We start from the raw sequence: 22,819 nt of genomic DNA on the forward strand, positions 1-22,819 counted from the left end.
ATTTGATCCCAAGCATTTTTTTTTTTAAAAAAAGCTATTTTTTTTCATATTTAGTTGAAAATGCATCAAAATGCTACACTATACTGACAGTTAAAAAAAAAGAAGCATAATTAAAATAAAAAAAATAAAATAAATAAAAAAGTGTACTCGTATGAGTACAAATTGCAGATCAGGTATCAAAATTAACAAGCTGCTTAGCAGAGTGATGCCCAAAATACTTGATCATGGCTTCATCGATTGAGAGACGTTTGTCGAATATGCCAAACTGTTGAAATTTTTTATTTAGTTTATCCATTAGAGGTCTTATTTTATACATTTTATCGTTTTTATCTATTTGTGAATTATCGGCCAAATGTAGATATTTCTTGAAAATGGTTCCTTGGCATACTGTTGGCCACTGGGGGAACCAAGAGATCCTCATCTAAACACCAATAGTGATGCTCTCTTGGCAACCTGTGGTATCCACTCAAAAGTAGAATTTCAATAAATACCTTGATGTCTTCTTCAGTTACTTGAAATACATGATTATTGTTTTGCATAGCGTACAAATTGGTCTGTTCAATAATAACAGTAAAAATTTCTTTATTGATAAATCTTTCAAATATTTCAACTGGAGTTTTATTTTGGATTTGGTCCTTCACATTACTCAGACAGTCCATATACCCTGTAGTTACTGCCATACTGATGTTTAAGATATCTTCTGTCCATATGGGCTCGTTGGTAATTACTTTACCTTGTGCAGCAAAACAATGTTGTCTTATCGTGGCTAGAGGAAGATCATCATCTTTGCTGTATGATTCGTCACTAGCATAATGAAGCTCTATTTCCCCTGGAACATCATTGGGAAGGTGGTCAAGCTGAAGATCATCGTCATCAATATCCTCATTATCCGTTTGATAATCAACATCGAGAGGAATGATAACTACAGATATCTTGGTGATTGGAATTTGCCACGTCGTCTGCAGCTAACCCAAATGTTCTGTAACGCTTTCCATAAAACTGAACTGGACTTATTGGCTGAAATTCATCAGGGTCCATTTTTTCAGAGGTACTAAACCTAGAACAACAACAACAAAAAAAAATATATATATATATATATATATATATATATTGACTCATAAGCCCACCATTCTCAAATGAGTACAGGTCCATTTCGTATGCATTCTCAACCCGTAATCAAACAGAGGTGCTGATATATAAAAAAATGTATTTAGTACTTAACTTTGTAACACATAAAGTCAGCACAATGAAAAAATATCTGAAAAAACTACAAGAAATAAAGCACTTGAATTATCATACAGGAATTGACATGTCAGTTTTAGAATATGTACTGAAAAAGTATGACTACAGTGTCACCTAACTTTTAATTTGTGAAAATGTGGCAGAATAGGGCTTGCTAAAACTGTAACCTTCCCTGATATTTGACTGTCGTGCAAGAGATGTCACCACTAGGCCATTTTAAGTGCTATACTCAAATGAGTACGCTGGGATAAAATGAGTCAATTCTATTCACTCACTTGGTATTACCAATATTATAACTGCCCATTATTAATACATTGGCTTTCCTTAACTCAGGAAATAACTGGCCTGATATTATCATTAGTTTCCTCAAGTAAGAGTCGATCAAATCCTTTTCTTATGAAGCAATAATAATAACACTCCTCTTTTTCCATTCAATCTCTTCTAAGAACATTGAAATGAGGGTCCTAAAAAATTTGAGGATGAAGAATTCATGCTCAAAGGGATTTTTAGTTTACCACCAGAGGTCCTCAAAGCCACATATGGATGTCCATTATTTGGCAGCAATAAATGCTTTAATAAGTGGAATACGAGGATTATTCTGGACACTATGCTGGCATTACAGCAAAGCTTTTACTCAGTTCTCAGACCATAGGAAAGGAGACTTGTTAAAACACCAGTGACTTCTGTGGGCATAACCTAGCCAAATTATCATTATCAGATGATTCAGGAATGCTTCTTGCTGAAGCAGAGGCCAAAATAGTGCAGAGCTACCAGGATTCCTTTTGCAGATATCCATAGGTTGTACCACACAGATAACATGGCAGCAGGGTGGTTAATCCCATTGATGGTGGTAAGGAAGATAGGAGAGTTATATTCAAAAAGTACAGTGAAGAATATAAAAAAGTACAGAAAAGGGGGGAAGAAGAAAAAAGGACCACTACCATCATCACAGGGAGGTTTCCCTCTGTTACAAAAGGATGAAAAAATTGAGTTTCTAAGAGGTAAAACCTTTCCATCTCCATATGAGGCTGACTAACTCACCTTCAGTTGGCCAGCCCAATGTGGAGGAGCTAGCTAGATCCTCCACGTTGGGTAATAAGGCAGGATAATGGGTGAAAAAAGCTTATTTGAGATTGTAACTGAAAATGAACCGCCTGTTTCAAGATATTTTCAAAAGAAATAGCAAGTATTGGTTGGTATGGTTTTTCCCATGCAAATAAGCATTGCATTTCATAACTTACTACCTTTCCATGTTTAATGGTAAATGATGAAATGGATGTTCACAACTCATGAAGAAAGCTTGATTCTACAAGTACCATTATCATTGAGTGGTATACAGATCACGTGATCTAGAAATCTAGAAAGTAACCAACTTTTACCATTAGGTTTTGTATAATCAGCTATCCAGAAGGCATTCTGTAGCTCTGTTTGTTTTTCAGATTGAAAATAGGTTTCGCCTTGATATCCATCATATTCTCAAAACAAGATACTGATATTACTGCAAATAGTAGTAGCAAAAGGTTGATGAAGGAAAAATTAAGCTAACTGATTTGGTCTGGATTCCAAATATAGTTTTTGCATACTTTGAGCTTAAATAAGCAAGTATCATCCTAGGTGACTGTTTAGTATCACCTCATACCACAGAGTTTGATCGCTACATGGGAAATTGACACCCAGCTTTAAAGTTGAGAATCAATAAAGCAATATAGAAGTCAAATGGACATTCGTAAGAATGCCCATGCTCACATATATCTCAAAGAAAATGTATTTAAAAATTTATACTCTAAATAACTTTCTTTTTGCTGTAATTCCATAAGAAAAAACCGCAGATAGTGAATATATTAAGGAAGCTTAATGGTTTAGTATTATCAATTTATACTAAAATGAATCTATCATTCATCATAAAGATTTATTATTATTTTTACCTGTGAAACTGCACTGATCTCTTTGACTATTACCAGAGAAGGAATTTTATTTTTATTTTTATAGCTGTTACTACTGAGACTTTTTATATCACTGAGAGTTTCTGTTTGTATTGAGCTGGACACTGATTGATCCTTCTGTGCAACGAGAGAGCTTGTTTGGTGACAAGAGTTCTGCTTTGTTGATAAGCTTATACTATCTGGAAGTTCTTCCTTTTTGCAATTCTGATCACTACTTTTCTCACTTGCTGTTTCACTTCCACTGTTTTCACAAACACTAAGAGTCCCTGTGGAATACAGCAAACAGGTTGGGACACTGCTGGTATTATTGCCTAAAGAAAACATTAAGTAAAATAAGTTCAATATTCCACTATTCCAAATTGTAAAACATACAAGCATATTCTCATCAACATCATTAAATTATGAACTCATTTAGTTCCCATAAACAGATATGCTCATTTCAAATGAGTATATACACCTTCAAAACACACTAGATTATATATTTTCTACCAAAGAGATCTGTTATTTGTTTCAATAAGGAAATATTGTGAGTAGGCATATTTAAATAAATTATAATACTGGAATAAACTCACGTAAAATATTACTTTATTAGTATGATTTTTGCCTAAGTATCAAAGGCATCTTCAGTACAAGAATGCAAAAAAGCTAATCGAACAATAACTAACAATTCCAAAAGGTACCACCTAAGTAGTTAATGTAAGATGACTAAAAAAAAAGGTCATTAAATTTTATAACTGTTTGTATTGAGCTGAACACTGATTGATCCTTCTGTGTGTGCAATGAGAGAACTTGTTTGGTGACAAGAGTTCTGCTTTGTTGATAAGCTTTAAATTAAAAATAAAGATTATACAATTAAATAAAGTTAGGAAAGATTAGCTGATTTAAAAAGTACTATCTCTCACAAAGGGGGATAGATGGAGATAATCAGATCTGTTTAGGTTAGGAGAGCGAGGTAAAGTTTTATTCATGTTTCTTTATAAAGCTATTCTATGAGGAATTGACTTTTGTGAAGGACTCTTGACAACTTCTTCATGGAGCATTTTGAACAAAATATTTTCGACAACATTTTACCTAGACCTACTCACTGTTTTAGATGTGTAAATGATATTTTTGGTATCTGGAATGGCTCTTCCAATAAATTACAACAGTTTCTTTCTAAACGAAATGCACTTCATCACAAAATCCAATTCACCCTAGAAGAAGAAGTAAAAAAGCAGTTAGCCTTTTCAGATCTTTTAATTCTTCGTCAACCAGATGGTAGCCTACATTTGTCAGTTTTTCGAAAGAAGAGTCATACAGGCCATTATATCCATGCTGAATCTCATCACCATCCCAGTCAAAAGGCTGGAACTATAAAAATAGTCTTTCATTGGGCCCACTCCTTATGTTCTTCATTACAAAAAGAATATTATTCCCAGTTTTATCTAATGGTTATAAGAATTCTTTCATCAAAAGAGCTTTTAGCAGTTTTGGTATCTCTACCTCTTCAAATACAGAAGAAATGACTTATTCCTAACCCTTATGTGCAAGACATTAATGAGTGCATAGCAAAAGTTTTAAAACACTGGATATTTTTGTTGCCATTCGCCCCATTGTGGGCTACCTTATTTCGGACAAACAGGAAGATCTGCTTTTATTTGGATAGAAGAACACAAGTCTTATATTCAATACATTGAGCGAACAGTCTGAACTTGCAGAGTATGCTATCAACACTAGTCAGAATTCATTGGAACAAGAAAAGAGTTGATAAAAATCAGTTCCTCATGCAACGACTTTAAAAAGAAACATGTGAAACTTTACTTCACTGTCCTAACTTAAATCGATCTGATGGTCTACGTCTATCCCCTTTGTGAGACTTAGTACATTTTAAATCAGCTAATCTTTCCTAACTTTATTTTATTTAATAAGTTAGGAAATTTAATGACTTTAGTTATTTTACATTAGCTACTTAGGTTGTGCCTTATGGAATTGTCAGGTTTTCAATTAGCTTTTTACATTCTTGTAATGAAGATGCCTTTGATACTTATACCTGGAGAGGGCTACATGGTGTGTAGTGTTTTCAGAAAGCTCCCGAAAGCTAAGTATAATTTTGAGTGAAAATTGGAATATTGGTTTAAATTTTAATGTAGTATTCTTTATTTTTTGGTAGTTTGTCCTGTCTGTGTGATTTTGGTGTGAATTCCGTTTTATTTAACTTAGTATTTTAACAATACGTTTCATAGAATAGCACATGCCGCCAATGCGACGTAAGATAATGGCGTCCAAAAATACGCCGTTGTTCAAAAACTGTAATGTGAGGGAGTTTGTCCAATGTGATGTGTATGTGGGATGTATGCATTCCCGAAGGACGCTGGAGTTTGGATGGAAAGTGATAGTGGTGGGAGAATGTGCAGAAAGTGTAAGCAAAGTGAGGAATGCGAGTGAAAATAGTGGCTTGATAGGGAATTGCGATGTTGTACAAGATGGCAATGAGAGCGATGATCAAAGAGAGAGTGAAAGCAACTATACAGAGAGAGAAAATGGTTTAAAAATTGAAAAAAATGAGGAAGTATTTGTAGGGAGTGAGATCGCTAGGTTGTGCACAGTGATACACAGTGCGCAGCAAGAGTTGGAGCACCTGCAAAACTCTTTCCAGAGTGCCTTGGCTAACGAAAATAAACAAGTGTTTGACAGGAAAACTAAGTGTAAGAGTGGGAGAGTTTCTGAAATGAAGGAAAGAGTATTGTATGGTGACTCGTTATTAAGAGGAGTGATAGATGGGAGTTTAACTAAATCATACTTACTGGGTGTGAAATTTAAGGATGTAAGTGAGAGTATTAGAGCGCAAAAACAGAGGGTGAAAGAATTGATAGTTGTGGTGGGTACGAATGAATTGAAAGGAGATAAATTTTTTTACGAGAGAGGACTTTAAAGTATTGTTAAAGGTAGCAAAAGAAAAGAGTGACAGAGTTAGGATGGTGAGTCTGTTGCCGCGGTACGACAGAGAGGAGTTTAGAAGGAAAGCCATAATCGCAAATGACCGTATGCGCAGGTTATGCAGACGGTGTGGTGTGGAATTCGTGGACGTGTGGAATGAGTTTGATGGGCGAAAGGATTTATACAAAATGGATGGCCTGCATTTGAATAGATTTGGTGTGCGGAGAGTGGAAAAAAGTGTTGGTGAATGAAGTGAAAATGGATGTGCAGAGAAACTAGAACTACCAAGGGGGGGGGGGGGGGGTATGCGGACGTCAGTGAGACAGTTGAGTGTAAGAATGTATATAATGTACCCGAGCCAGTACTAACGACAAGAAATCAGAATGGGATAGTTAGAATAACGCATCAAGATAGGGGTGGGACAAAGGGACCTCTGCATTTCATGTATACTAATGCCATGAGTATTAGGAACAAGAAGGAAGAATTTTTGGCCTTGATTGGCTCTTCCTGGCCACAGGTTATTGGCATTAGTGAGACATGGCTGACGGAAGATGATATAGTTAGTGGGATAGAATGTGTAGGGTATAGTGTGTTCAGGAGGGACAGAGAGAATAAAATGGGGGGGAGGAGTGTTATTGATAATAGCTGATGAACTGCAGGAGAATTGAAGTTATATTGCAGGATAGTGAAAAGAGCTCATTTGAGGCTATTTGGTGTGAGATTGAGACTGGCAGAACAAAATATATAGTTGGGTGCTGCTATAGACCAGGTGATGGAATAGATGGTGGAGAATGTATGCATAAACAAATTGATGAAATGAGTGGAAGGAGGGTAATTATTATGGGGGATTTCAACTATAGTAACACTGATTAGAAGGAGGAGAGGACACATGTGAGGAAGGAAATGGATTTTATTCAATTATTAAGGGATAACTATCTGAGACAGCATGTAATTGAAAATACTAGGGGTTTGAGAGTGCTTGACCTGGTAATAGCATCTGAGATTTTGAATGTAATGAATATGATCATGTCGCTACCTTTTGGTGAGAGTGATCATAAGGTTTAGCCACCTGGGAGGTGGCTAAAGGTGTGGAATTTATGATTAAGACAGGGTATATGTGGAATTACCGTGCTGGCAAGTATGACAAGCTTAGGAGATTGCTTGGATCAGTGCCATGGCATGTAAAACTGCAAAGGCTGGATGTCAATAGAGCATGGGAAGTGGTCAAGGAGCATTTACAGGAGGTTATGGCTGATTGAATACCTAGGGTCCGAATAGTAAAACAAGTAGGGATTAAATAGATGAATAACACCATTAAGCTTGAGCTGCAAAAAAGAACTATGGAGGGAATTTAAAGAGAAATGTGACCTGCAGGCACACGAACGGTATAAAGCACAGGCCAGAAGGGTAACGAGTGTGGTAAAAAAGAAAAAGCAGATTATGAAAGGAAACTAGCTATGCAAGATAAAGAGAATCCCAAACAGTTCTTTCAATATGCTGCAAGCAAAAAAAAAAACTGTACATGGCAAAATGATTTTAAGGAATGACAATGGTAAGGAGGTCACTGAACCAGTCGATATAGTGGAATTACTGAGCGAGCACGTTGCAAGAGTATATCATCCAGGTGGTGACATTGAAAAAATAAAGGAACCATTAGTTTATACGGGAATTGTGATGAATGAAGTGGAGGTGAATAGTCTATTACAGAACCTCAATGTGAATACATCCGTGGGATTGGATGGCATACCGGCACAGGTCTTACGTGAAGCGGCTAAAGAATTATCAGTGCCCTTGACCATGTTGTTTAATCTGAGTCTCGGGTCTGGTTTAGTCCCGAAGGTGTGGAAAGAGGGGAAAATAGATACACTGCATAAAGGAGGATCCAAGACTACTGTTGCAAATTACTGACCGATCAGCATATCAGGAGTCATTGTCAAGGTCTTGGAGAAAGTGGTCAAGGGAAAAATACAGGAATGGATTGATGAAAATGAGATACTGTACGGGGGAAAGCATGGCTTTGTGAAGGGCAGATCATGACTCAGTAGCTTTCTCAAGTTTTATAACACAGTGATGGATGAACTGGATAAGGGTAATGGGTTTACAGTGATACTGCTGGACCTGGCTAAGGCATCTGACAGGATACCACATGGAATTCTAATCCGTAAACTACAACATACGGGAATGGATATAGGGTTGGTGAGATGGATAGGTGGGTGGTTGATGGAGAGATATCAGAGAGTAGTTTATTCAGTAGTGGAGTCCAGGGGAAGGCCTGTGATGACTATTGGTGTGCCGCAGGGTTCTGTTCTTGGACCACTGCTGTTTAATTTGTTCATTAACGATGATATAGGGAAGGATCAGTTCAGATAAGAGGAACGGTTCATTTGTTCGCTGATGATGCAAAGTTAGGTAGGGCAATAGTGAATGCAGAAGATGTCAAAATCTTGCAGGAGGACTTGGATAGATTGGAGTTCTGGGCTAAGGAGAATGGATGTCACTTTAATGTGACCAAATGTAAGGTTATGCATTTTGGGTTGAAAAGATTAGCAGCAGTATACCACATTGGTGGAACTGTACTCCAGGAGATTGATGAGGCCAGGGACTCGGGAGTGTTGGTGGATAGGGAGATGAAGTTTAGGGGGCACATTGCAAAAGTGGCTAAATCAGCTCATCAACTCACTTGGTTGTTGAAAAATACTTTGACAAGCAGAGACAAGCAAGTTATTGTACCTCTGTACCAAGCCTTGATAAGACCTCATCTTGACTAATGTGCCCAGATTTGGTCACCCAGGTTTCTTCTTGATGGGGAGGAGGTGGAGAGGATTCAGAGGTGAGTGACCAAGATGATAGCAGGTCTATGGAATGAACCTTATGAGAACAGGTTGAAGATTTGTGGGTTGAAGATTTGTGGGTTGCAGAAATTAGTTGATAGGCAGAAAAGGGGAGATATGATTGAGACATTTAAATTGCTAAAGGGTTTCTATAGGATTAATTCAGAGGATATTTTTAAGATCAGGATTGGTGGTGGGAGAACTAGGGGACACCTATAGAAGCTGGGCAAGAGTGTGGTTAGCAAGGGGTGTTAGAGCTGGGTTCTTTACTTTTAGAGTGGTAAATGAGTGGAATAAGCTGCCAGAGTCTGTTGTGGATGCTATGACGGTGAGTGAGTTCAAGGGGCAAGGTATGATAGATACTGTGAGAATATCGTACAGTTGTGTGGACATGATGTTTAGGGCCTCCCTCGATGAGTTTAAGGACTCCCTGGAGTCGCCCGTAATAATAATAATAATAACAATAATAATACTTATTATTGAAATGTTTGGTGAAAATTATACTAATAAAAGAACATTTTATGTGAGTTTATTCCAGTATTACAATTTATTTAGATCTGTTGTTTGCTGTTGTTTAGGTACTAAACAACACCATGAAGCAACTAATTCTATAATGTGAGTAAGTTTTGTCTTGTAATTGTGCATGTTCTGAATTTTAAACAAATTTTGTACAAAAGCTGATAAGCAGATAAATTGGATTAACTGCTGAATCAATACTGAAATTACTTTTTGCATTCTGTTCTACTAACATAGATTAAATCAAGCACTAAGTGATGAGGCCAAAAAAGTGTTTGATAGTTCTTTATCAAAAGAGATGTGGGATATTCTGAATAGACTTCAGAAGCATGTTATAAGCAGCAAAAGGACTCATAAGTAAAAAGGATAAGTCAGAAGGTTGAATTCTAAATGTTTGGAGCCCAAGTCACAGAATCCATTAATAAAAAGATAATTAAAACTAAATATGAGAATTACAAACTAATTTTCCTACTAAGTATTTAAGATTTATATAAGCATACTCAAGGATAGGCTAAAAAAATTTTTGAAGAGAAACTGGGGAAAATCAAGCTGGTTTGAACGAAATCACTGATAGGAAGTTAGCAACAATTTGTAGAATTATCATACTCTCTTGGATATGGTATCTTTTCATAGTTATAGAAAGGATGTTGATCTCAGAAAAGCATAGGACAAAGCACGAAAGGAAAAAAGTTTCAAAACACTAAATCTATATGGTATAAATGTTGTTGCCATGTGGGGTTCCCTCAATTTTGCTCAACCACCCTTTTGGATAGGTTGAGCCCTCCAATGAAGGATTTTAACCAGGTATTTTTGACTGTAGATCCATGTGTGTTTGTGGGCCGGTTTGCCTGTTCTGAGGGACGAAAAACCCAAGTTTCCAGGTGCAAAAACCCTCTATCTCCATATGAGACCAGCTAACTCACCTTTAGTTGAAAGAGACCAGATAAAGATTCCTCGATGGGAATCGAACCCAGGTCTTTCTGACCAAAGGGCTTCATATATGGTATAAATGCAACCATAGATACAAGAATCAAATTATTTGAACTGAAGACTACAGGAAAATGGATTAAATTTAAATTATCTGTAAAAGAGAGTGATAAGCTATTTCAATTTTTATTTATAAATATATGATCATATTATTAAACAAAATAGTACTTTATGCAGATAACAATATCTTTAAACACCGTTTAATATTCCTGACGTCTTCAGAAGTATTTAGTCTAAAAATAATTGCTGTGAAAAATTTAGTAATAAATCAACAGTATAAGAGTATCAACATGAAAAAAAAAAAAAAAAAAAAATCAGCTGTATTCTTAGTACCTATCATACCAGACTACATTCTTCTTCTTTTATTGTCTTCAACAGGCCTTTAATTGCAACAACTGCCCGTGCATCCATCCTTGGATTTCCTGTTATTCTTAGATAGAGTGTTAGCCACATGCCTCTAATATTTTGTCTGCAAATTGTGTGTACAAGATGAAAAACCCAAGTTTCCAGGAGAAAAAAATCCTGCCACTTTCATATGAAATTAGCTAACTAATCTTCACCTGTAAAGCACTGATAAAGGTTCTCTGCATCCTTGATGGGATTCAAATCCAGGTCTTTCCAACTGAAGAGCATGGTCAAAATTGACTGAGCTATGGATACTGCACCATCACATAGTTATATAGTATACATTTATACACAAATTGAAATGAACTGACTTACTAAACATGTCAATTAAATATATGTTCATAGCCAAGAGAGTTGGTAAGGAAGGAAGCCAGTTCAATAAATTGATATGAAACAGCAACCAAAAGACTAAAGTAGAATATAGGACAATGTTCAAGCAAATTTTAATTTATGAATATAAAAGTAGGTTAGAAATAAAACAGATGATTGGAGAATGAAAACTATACATATAAAACATCTGAGTATTGGCTTCTTAACAACAATGTTCATGATATCAAAGTACATAAACTACACTTATAATACATCCTACTGTTTGCAGATGACTTGTTAATCACAGCAAGAAGTGAACTCAAAAGTTCAATATATTCCTTAAACACAAATGCTAAAAAAATTCAAAATGAAAACAGATAAACTTTTAGAACAAATTAAATGCTTCAAATACCTTGGATGCCCTATTTCATATACAAAACTTGACACTAATACCAAAATTTCGCACTTTCTAAGGATCAGAAAGATGATCAATGTTTGCAAACCTAAGTTCAAAAGCATACATGAACAACAGTAACATTCTAGAAAGAACATCTCTAATCTGTGGAAGTGAAATATGGAAATTAAAAAAAAAAAAAAAAACTGCAGGAAAAAAGAATAAACAGTGGAGAAATTAAATTCCTACATACAACAGAAGGCTACACTCTAGGACAAAAAAAAGCAGCACAAAAATATGTCAAATTCCTGATTTCAACAAATTCCTGATAAGTATCCTTAGGGAGTATACAGGAAATTATGATAGTACTATATGAAAAGAATATATCATTACTAATTTCCTATTGCCAATTTTCTTCCACGTTAATCTATTACTTGTCAGGACCGGTACTGTCAGACCTTATGTTTTAGTCTTCTGCATCAATGCACCTAAATCTTGATCTAGGTGGATTGATTAGCTGTAAGAAGTAAAAACTATTGCTCACATATCCAGGTGCAAAATACTAATGAAATTCTTCTGCAACTACATTGGAATCATTCAGATCATAATTGTTAACAATAATTGTTCCATTATGAATGTATGCTTAATTCATTTCCATTATTCATATCCCTTAATATTCATTCTTTCTTTCTTTTACTTGCAGCACATCGAAAGAATTCTTGTGGATTGTCTTTAGCAGAGCCAGTTTCTTTTCATATTCAGACTCAGCTTTCCGTACAACAGTTGTGATTTCATGTTGCTTATAATTTTCATAACAGACATCATCCTTATGCACACAGTATTCCTTCCACATCATCCATTTCTTACGAATCTCTTGCTTAATAAAATTACGCATCCATTTGACTCCTAGCCTATTTATTCTTCGAACTCTCAGGACACATTCTGATATTACATCATTTAAGTATTTTTTTAAATGCTTCCCATGCACTGTTGATATTCTTCCCATCCAGCAACCAATAGCATTCCACTGAACTTGGTATACTCCTCAGTTGGCCATAATTTCATGTTTTGTGGTTCAGCATGCAACCTTTTCTGAATAGAACATTCATAAACTTAGTCACTTTCCAAGTGAGTACTGCATGATGACTGTCACAACCAGAGGCAGAATAGTGACGTCTTTAACTGAAGTACCCTCTGACACTATAATCAAATCTAACACTCACCTTGAGTTCCTTCTGTCACATGCTGCTTGAGGAAATTGTGTAGCAACAGCTCAATAAATTCAGTTTCATTCTTCTCATGAGCTTTTACTGCTACCGATCAATATTTGGATAATTAAAGTCTCCCATTATGATTACTCTTTTTGCACCCATCATCTCTATTTGGTGATGCATTTCTTCATTACTAGCAACCGATCCATCAGGTCTGTAACAACACCCCATTATGTAATCGATCTTGTTAGATTCCACCTCACACCAGATGGCTTCAAATTCACTGCTACATGAAATATTGTTACCAGTATACCACAATCATAGGTCTCAACACTAACTGGATTCAAGCCAACCAATATCATTAGCATCACATCCCCTCTTCTCCTGTCTATCCTTCCTAAAAGTACTGTATCCTTTACACTCAATACCAGTTAGTATGTCTGATTCTGATAGCCAGGTCTCGCTAATGCCTGCAAATCTGAGATTCAACATATTGACCAAGACAACAAACCCTATCCCTGTTTTGCTAAATTTTCCTCTCCCATTCTGTTTAAGAGTACTTACAGGAGTATACAGGATACTCCAACATAAAAAGTTTGCATTGTTGCTAACTTCCTAATGACAAATTTCCTCCAAATCAGTCTGTTATCTCTGAGGGCTCCAGTACCATCAAATCTTATATTTCAGTATTCTAAGGAACTTCTTACTGTATCAATCCACTTATATCTTGGTCTTTTTCTTGGCATCAAATACCTGTTATTCTAACCTTTCCTATTCCATTCTGTTTAAGTGGCCATATCACCTTAGATTATTATTGTTGTTATTACATTACAATACACCTGTCCAATAAGTACTTGAACTTTTCTGTACATGAAACAAGTTTACAAGTCCAGAAGAAGATACAGCAATTATAGCAAAAGAGAAGACTTAATGGGATATTTCAAAGAATAGTTCACCAATGTCTTCAGAAAAGCAGCAGTAAAGAATGCTTCAAAAGTGGCTGCATTCAACAACCAACATTCACTATGTGAGTACGCACAATACTAGTTCCTGAACTTACTGTTACTCATATAAGAATAACAAACAATATATTAATAATATGCAATAAAATCATGCAAGATCAGAGAATTTTATAGTCCTTTGATCAATTTATAACTAAAGAATATGGCCAATCAGAATTTCTAGTTTCAAAATAATAATAAATAACCAAATCTGAGAATTATTAGAATTTTTCTCATTTTTTTTCCTTATAAGTTAGAGCTATTTATATCATGTTATGTTAAATTTTGAAAACTCACATTTGACTGTTTACTACCATTTTATGCAATGGAAGCATAATAAACACCAATTAAATTAAAACACGCACAGTTGATCAATTTAACACTGTGAATTAAAGAATACAAATTACTTTTTTATATAAAAGCTGAAATGATTAAAAAAGGAGAAATTAATTTGAATATAATGCTATTTATTATTCATCTTCTAATAATAGGTACTGGCAGTACCTATAATTACAGAAATTATAGGTACTGCCAGTTAAGTGGAATATATGACTACTTTTATAATTCAATATCAGTTAATGGTTACCTTTTTTATCCAACTTTGTTACAGGAATAAAAGGTTGCGAAGATTGAGTAACACTATTGCTATAGCTGTCTGTCATTTTGTTATCGTGGACTAAAGATTTGCTTACTAAAATGGAAGAAGCTTTGGCACCTTTCTTATTGTCAGATCTACTGTTACACTTATTTGTATCATTAATATCAACACAATCCTGTTCTAATGACATAAGAGGAGGTACAATATCGGATCTGCCTCCCTGACTATCATAACTACTTCCATTAATGCCATTTTGTGAATCAGCAATTTTGGCATGTTTTTTGTCATCCAATGTCTGTTGGTAATTTTTTCCTTTTGATGATTCTTTAGAAGCATCACATTTCTAGAAAAAAAAATAGGGAAAAAATATATATCTATCTATTCTATATATAATATTGTGCAAGAAAGATTATTGATGGATCATAAATTATGAAATCTGAAGATAGAAGTTACTCTCATATGGCATGGCTTTTAACAAAAAAAAAAGTGCTAAATAAAAGATATGAAAGTTTGCAAAGAGAATCTTCCATTTCTATCTCCAAATTTCATGCATACGAACACACAGACAAACAAATTACCAAGACTATGAAAGTGTCTTTTAGAAGATATTAAAAAAATCATAGCAAATATAATTTCTATCAATTTAATTAAAGAAATAGAAATAATATTGGCATAATACAATACTATAATATGTACACAATCAAAAAATAAGGGGAATGGAACAATTAACATTACAATATATTTAATTTCCACCAATTAATATTCCTCAGGAAGGATAGCAAGTAGAAAGCAATGTTTTAGATATAATGCTATGAATGTAGCATAGCAATGGTACTATCAACGTAAGAATCCTGAATGGCAAAGAAATGGAGCTAGCTGAGGAATTAGATAAGTACCAGATCGACATAATAGGGGTGACTGAAACAAAAAAGACCAAAACTGGTGAGATATTTCCGAGCAATAAATACAAAATGTTATATTCAGGCAATGGCAATCAAGGAAAAGAGTAGCCATAGTATTCAACACAAAATACGAGGCTAATCTTCTTCAATGGCAGTCAGTCTCAAGTAGAGTAATATGGGCAAATATGAGAATGGGGAACTGGACAATGAGACTTATTTGTGTCTATGGTCCCACAGAAGTTTCTACTAAGGTAGAAGTGAAGGAATTTTTTGAGGCTTTAGAGAAAGCAACTGACACAATGAAAAAGAAAAAGTTGGTCCTTGTTGGGGATCTAAATAGCAGAGTAGGAAATGATTGCGAGACATACAAAAATATTTTGGGAAAATTTGGAGAAAAGAGCAAAGCTAATAATAATGGCAAATATCTGTTGGATTTCTGCTCAGGACATGGACTGGTTATTACTAACACCATGTTCCAACATAAAAATGTGCACAAATTCACATGGAGAGAAGAGGCAAGGAATAAGAAAAGTCTCATTGACTATGTTATTGTTGATAGTGATGTTTTCTCCCTGGTGCAGGACACCAGTGTGTACAGAGGATTTGAAATTGGAAGCGATCACTATTTAGTCTTGAGCAGGATAAAATTGAATTTCATATTGAAAAGAATAACATGTAAGAAAGTTTTAAAGCGAATAAAAGTGGAGCAGCTCTCAGATGTGAACTGTAGACTAAAATACACAAAGATTATTGAAGAAAAAATGAAAGAGTTTGAGAACAGGAATCAAACCTTGGAGATTCAGTGGCAAACTCTGAAGAAAACATTGATTGATTCTGCCAGAGAGGCATGTGGTGAGGTTGTCTGTAAGGATAAAAAATCAGAACTCCATGGTGGACACAGGAAGTTAAAGAGGAAGTGTGAAGGAAAAGAAGAAAGCATATCAAAAGTTCCTGTCAAATAAGTCAGCTTGTGCTCTTAGAGAATATAGAGACAAATGCAAGAATGCTAAACACTGTGTAAAACTAGCTAAACAAAAGTCATGGGAGGACTTTGGTAAGAATATAGAAAATAAATATCAAGATGGCGGCAAAATATTCTGGAGGCTGTTGAAGAAGCTTAGGAATGGAGGAAAGAGTGCCGTAAAAGGAATTAGAGATGATAAAGGTGATATGAAAATGGGAGAAAAAGATATCCTTGAAGTATGGAGTAATTACTTTGAAAAACTGCTGAATGAAACAAGCAGTGATGACAGCACAGTGGTAAAAAACACTGACTAGGCATGCAGTCAGGAATACATATCCATACTTGAAGTAGAAAAAGCCATGAAAGGCTTGAAATGTGGAAAGGCAGCAGGAGTAGATGATATTCGACCAGAAATGCTGAAGTATGGTGGTATAAGAGTCTTACAGTGGCTGCACTGCATAGTTCAGAAAGCCTGGACAGAGGGACGAATTCCCGATGATTGGAGTAGAGCTCTCATAGTACCCATATATAAAAAGGGAAATAAAACTGCATGTGAGAATTACAGAGGTATTTCCCTGAGTGTTCCTGGGAAGATCTATGCAAGTATACTTGAGAAACAGTTGAGAAGAATTGTAGAAGAAAAGCTTGGTGAAGAACAAGCTGTATTCAGATCAAATAGAGGCTGTCAGGATCAGATCTTCACTTTACGACAAATAGTCGAGAGAGCATGGGAATATAAAGATCTGTATTTAAGTTTTGTCAATTTGGAAAAGGCATATGACAAGGTGCCAAGAGAGAAGCTATTCAATACGCTGCAGTTATATGGTGTCAATGGGGCATTATATCAAGCAATACTTAGTCTTTATTTGAGTTGTAAGTCAGCAGTTAGAATTGAAGGAAGTACAGGAAGATGGTTTAATGTTAAATCTGGTGTGAGACAAGGATGTACATTATCCCCTCTGTTATTCATTATCTATATGGATCACATTATGAAGGAAAGTGGTATTAAACATGATATCAAAATTGGAGATGTTAATGTCAGCTCTTTGCTTTATGCGGATGATGTTATACTTCTAAATAAATCCGCTACAAGTCTGCAAGATTCTCGGACTAAATTGAATAGCTGTTGTAATAGATATGGTATGAAGGTCAGCAATAAAAAGACAAGGACAATGAAAATAGTCAGAATCATTGAAAATGTCAACTGTGTTGTGAATGGAGAACCTGTGGAACAAGTAAAACATTTCAGCTATTTAGGCACGATTTTTAATGAAGATGGTAAATTAAATATAGAAATAGACAACAGAATCAGCAAAGCTGGTATGGCGGGAAGTCAATTGAATAAATTTATATGGAATAAGAGAGAAATTAGTCGGAACACTAAATTAGCTGTATACAAGACAGTGTTCAAACCAGTTTTAACTTATGGATCTGAGAGCTAGGTCAGAAGTAAAACACTTGACCAAAGACTAGAGACCACAGATACGAGTACTGAGAAAGATTATAGGTGTGAACAGATGGCATCAATGGCAATATCATATTAAAAATGAGGATATTAGGAAAGAACTTGACATTGTCAGCATCCAGGAATGCGTTAGCAGAGCTAATCTCAGGTGGTATGGTCACTTAAACAGAATGGGCGAGTCAAGATTAGCAAAACAAGTGTTCTCTGCCAGGTTGGCAGCAAAACGACCCAGAGGAAGACCAAGATATAGGTGGATTGATACGGTACAAAGTGCCTTAGTCGATAGAAATATAAGATCTGATAATGTTGGAGTCTTGACAAGTAACAGACTGATTTGGAGGAAAATTGTAGATAGGAAATTAATAATGATGTAATTTTTTTCATGTAGTACTATCATATCCTGTACACCCCTTGAGGGTACATGGCAGGAATTTCATGATGATGATGATGCTATGAATGTAAGGTGCATTTCTGCCATAGCAGAATAAGTAATTTTTGTTACATGTGTAAGCCGTGAAACTTACTTTAATAATCAGATATGCTGGACCAACAATTACTGGCATTAGTAAGAGAAGGAATTGTTACAGAAACAAAATGTGATGTTTTCAGTATATTCAAGGAGCACACAAAAGATAAGAATGATAGAGTCATTCTTGAATCCCTTAGCTGGTGCCTGTATGGGGCCGGCCCCTTAACCAGTACTGCTATGGGTGCTACTGGACTATAGATACTACGTATAATTGTTTGCCATGGTGTATGGTCAAGGGCTTTCTGCTTTGCTTCTGTGACACAGGTTTTCTTAGAGGCAGCTTGTAGCCTCCATAGTACACTGCTCAAAACAATTATGGGATATTTTAGTTTCTGTCGGATAATTATAAATTTCTGCAAATAATTATAACTATTGGGTACTTTATACATGAATAAATAATTCTTACTTATGGATAGGGTGTAATTGATGAGATATTGTTTAAATAATCGATATTTATTACAAATTTAACAAATTATACATTTTAGTGTGAAATAATGTTAACAAGAATAGCCAAAAACGCTTTTCTTAATTTTTAATAGGGTGTATGTTCTCCATTAACAGCCAAAACAGCGGTACATCTTGATTGCATGGTCCGGGTAAGATGATCAAACACTTATTGTGGGATATTTCCCCACTCTTCTGTGAGAGCAATTTTGAGCTCTTGAAGCGATCGTGGTGGCACCAGTCAAGCAGAAATGCACCCAGGCATGCTCGATTGGATTACAGTTCGGTGAACAGGCAGGCCAGTCCAGTCGTTCAATACCTTCCTCCTCAAACCACTCTTGTACCAAATTTGCATGGTGTGGATGAACATCGTCATCCATAAAAATGAATTCTTGGCCAATTGCAGCAGCATATGGACGAACTATAGGTTCCAAAATCTCATCGTGATACCTTTGGGCTGTTAAGGAACTGTTTTTCTGATAAAATAGAGATCAGTATGGCCACCTATACTTATTCCAGTCCATACCAAACTCTCAACTTGATGTTGGGGTCTTTCACAAACAAACTGTGGATTATTTCTTGTTCAATTTTCACGCCATATCAAGATACTTCGGTTATCTGGTTGCAGACTGAACCTGGACTCGTCACTAAAAAAGTACACGAGCCCAATCCTCATTTGATCAATTGCCGTGTTCCTGCCCAAATTCTTTGGGCTCTCTTTTGTGATTTGCAGTAAGTGGAATACAAACCATTGGTCTGCAAGCATATAAACTTATGGCATGAAGACGATTTCGAACATTTCTCGTCTCCAGAAAGTGATTCCAAAGTCACAAAATTATGCTTTGAGATACACAACATGCTTGAGCGACAACTTGCTGTGTTTGTCCAGCTTCTAATTGACCAATGGCTCTCCAAGGCATGGATTCAAAGATACCATGTTGCCCTACCATTTTTAGCAAACTAATGGGTGGTAGGTGGCACAAGTCTCCAATTGAAGTGATAATTATGCACTGTGGAAGTGAGCGCAACAAGTCATGCTTTTGTACCTTCCACATGCTAATACGGCTAAGATATGTTTCGACAAGTCTTAACATGATTTTGTATGCAGTTGTGTGTTCTACATTGTTGTATATTAAGAATATTTTAAAATAAATGTTACATTTGTAAATTATTTTTCTAACTTTATAATTTACAAGAAAACCAAAATATCCCCTAATTGTTTTGAGCAGTATAGTTGATGAGGTAGGTGCTGTTGATCCATTCTGCAAACATACCCAAACCAGCAAAGTTTAAACTTTTGAAGTTCGCCAATTGTAGTTTGGTTGTCACACCAAGTCCTGATGGTAGTGTTTTGGATATGATGGAGTAGTGATATTCATGGTATGTGACAAAAGGATTTCATTTGAAATGTTTCTAGCTTGTTTTAGGTCAGTTTTAAGGAGTGTCCAAGTTTCTGATCCATACAAGACAGGCATGATCAAGGAGTGAAAGAGGTGCATCTTTGTTTTGCATTTTGGCTGTTACTTCATCTATGCTTGCAGTTTTACCATACTTCATGGAGCTTAAGAGCTGCATTGACCGCTCAGTGTATGTGGTGGCATCTGAGGCATGATAGGCTAGAATTCGCACCATTGTTGCAACCTTTCTGATTGTACATATGTCCCATCAGCTTTGCAGATGTCATCATTAATCACTTTCATTCTGCCACTTAAATTTTGAAGTGTTGAATAGTGTATGGCATTCCTTTTTCCACAAGGATTCTTCTAGGTTGGTCACTGTGTTCCAGCATGCCTCTTTTCTGCTTTGAGCCGTTGTCGTACTTCTTGGTTGGACTGTCTGTAGAAAGCATGGTTGACAAGTTTGGCATGATTCTGTTGGTCAATCAGGTCCAAGCACTCATCTGCAATCCATGGTTGAGTTTGGTTTCTCATCATAGGGCAAATCTCTTTAGCACATTCACAGATGGCTTTGGAAAGTTATTGGGCTTCTGTGTCCATGTCATCTGCTGGTATCAGAGCAGTAAATCGATTCATGGAGCTTTAGAGCTGCATTGACTTTGCTAGTGCGAGTTGGAATTCTTTCTTGTGTGTTAGGTCAGTCAATATGGACCAATTGTGCTGCATGGGTGCACCTTTTGGATTTTATAGTCAAAGCTGTATTCTTGTCCGGACTAAGTAGTGGTTAGAACCACAGTCAGAGACATGCATTGATCACACATCTTTCATGAATGATTGATAGTGATTGTTGATGAGAAAATAATTCTCATAGAAAGGTTTATACGTTGGTTGCACATGATTACTAAATAACTTAAGGAATTCACAACGTATACTGGAATATAAATTAAAATAAACTTTAATATATACTTCCTATATTTTGGCAACGTCACGTTGCCATCATCATGGGAACATAAGATTAAGACACATGCAGATTGAACACAGTATCCACCACCTTCGAAACCACATCATAAACAATATTAGACTGGATGTAGTCTGTGTTCTCACCAAAGCAGGACCACCAAAAACCAACATGAAGAAAGACAAAGAAATAGTAATCACCAAAGTGGATAAGGGGTACGCCACCATGGTGCTCAACCATACTGACTACACAGGTAAGCTTAATGTTTTATTATTAGATCGGGCTACTTACCTCCCCACTGAATACAATCCCACCAACTCACAAATTAGAAAACTCCATAGACTGCTTAAGAAGGTCACTTCTTGGCCTGTGGAAGTTACTAACAAATTAAAACCTTTTAACTCTAGACCCCCCCCCCCGGTATATATGGGTTCCCAAAAATACATAAACAAAATGTGCCATTACGTCCCATAGTGGATGGCAGTGATTCCCCTATGTACAAATTAGCCAAACATTTAGCCAAAGCGCTCCCACACTATACTGGCAACACACCATCACATATAAAAAAACTCAGCCCACTTCAAAGCCAGTGTAGAAAACCTTATACTCCAACATACTGACATGATGGTCAGTTTTGACATCTCCTCCTTATTTACAAATGTTCCACTCAAGGAAATCTTAGAGCTCATCCAAGCCAAATTTTTCCCCGATATATCAGCCCTATTTCAGTTCATAATGAACTCTGGCTATTTCGTTTGACAGGGAAAATTCTACAAACAGATAGAGGGGACAGCCAGGGGTTCACTACTCTAACTTTCCTTGGTCAACTTCTTTATTGAGACTTTTGAAGAGAAAGCCTTAAATTCTTCCCCAGAAAAATCTACCATATGGCTTCGCTACATTGATGATGTGCTCGCTATTTGGCAACATGATACACTCCTCTCCTTAATGCACTTAAACAACCAACACCCCAGAATCAAGTTCGCCCCGGAAAAAGAGGAAAACAACAGCCTCCCTTTCCTAGAACTAGTCACCCCACCAGCCTGATGGAACCTTGGTTTTCTCTGTTTATAGAAAACCCACACATACAGGTAGGTACATTCACCAACAACACCCCCCTCTCACAACAATAATATTATTATTATTATTATTAGAGACCTCCAGGGAGTCAGAGACTCATCGAGGGAGACTAAATACTACACACACCAGCTATCATACTTATTCTTGAATTCATTCACACTTCTTGCACTCATAACATCCAATGGCAATCCATTCCAATCACGCACCACCCTATGAGAGAAAAATCTAGCCCTCACACCCTTCTTGGCAGCATTCATTCTCAGCTTCCAAGGATGCCCTCTCGTTCTTTCCCCACCCTCCATAAATTGAAAAACTCCATCAATTGAAATCCTGTATGACCCTTTCAGAAGTTTGTAAGTCTCAATCATATCACCCCCTCTTTTTTCTGTTTGCTAGTGTCTGCAGTCTACAAATTCTCAATCTGTCTTCATAATCAGTATTCTACAATCCTGATATCATTTTTAACACTCTCCTTTATACTCTCTCAAATATATCAGAATCACAACGGAAACCAGACCTGTGCACAATAGTCCAAGTGAGGTCTTATCAAAGCCTTGTAAAGCGGCAAAATAACATCCTTATCTTTACATGTGAACATTCGTTTCAGCATTGCAATCTTTGCTACATGATCCCTGAACTTCAACTTCCTATCTATTAACACCCCAAGATCCCTAGCCTCATCAGTTTCTTCTAGTCTAATCCCACCAATATACTACAACATTGGATA

General features: G+C 36.1%; 1 protein-coding gene across 4 annotated transcripts in view; it reads right to left on the reverse strand.

Annotated features, from left to right (window-relative positions):
• Positions 1 to 22,819, reverse strand: part of LOC150099760 (protein FAM193A-like) — a 342,566-nt gene that overhangs the window by 20,181 nt on the left and 299,566 nt on the right. For all 4 annotated transcript variants that reach the window (XM_090403637.1, XM_090403636.1, XM_090403635.1 and 1 more), the window contains exons 17-18: positions 14,342 to 14,696; positions 3,168 to 3,496 (exon numbers count right to left, since the gene is read on the reverse strand). In XM_090403637.1, the coding sequence (XP_090259763.1) occupies positions 3,168 to 3,496; positions 14,342 to 14,696 (684 nt within the window). The remainder of the gene's footprint in view (positions 1 to 3,167; positions 3,497 to 14,341; positions 14,697 to 22,819) is intronic.

Source organism: Typopeltis vanoorti, chromosome 14, assembly GCF_054136105.1.
Source record: "Typopeltis vanoorti isolate ZY-2024b chromosome 14, IOZ_Tvanoo_1.0, whole genome shotgun sequence".
NCBI classification, from domain to species: domain Eukaryota; kingdom Metazoa; phylum Arthropoda; class Arachnida; order Uropygi; family Thelyphonidae; genus Typopeltis; species Typopeltis vanoorti.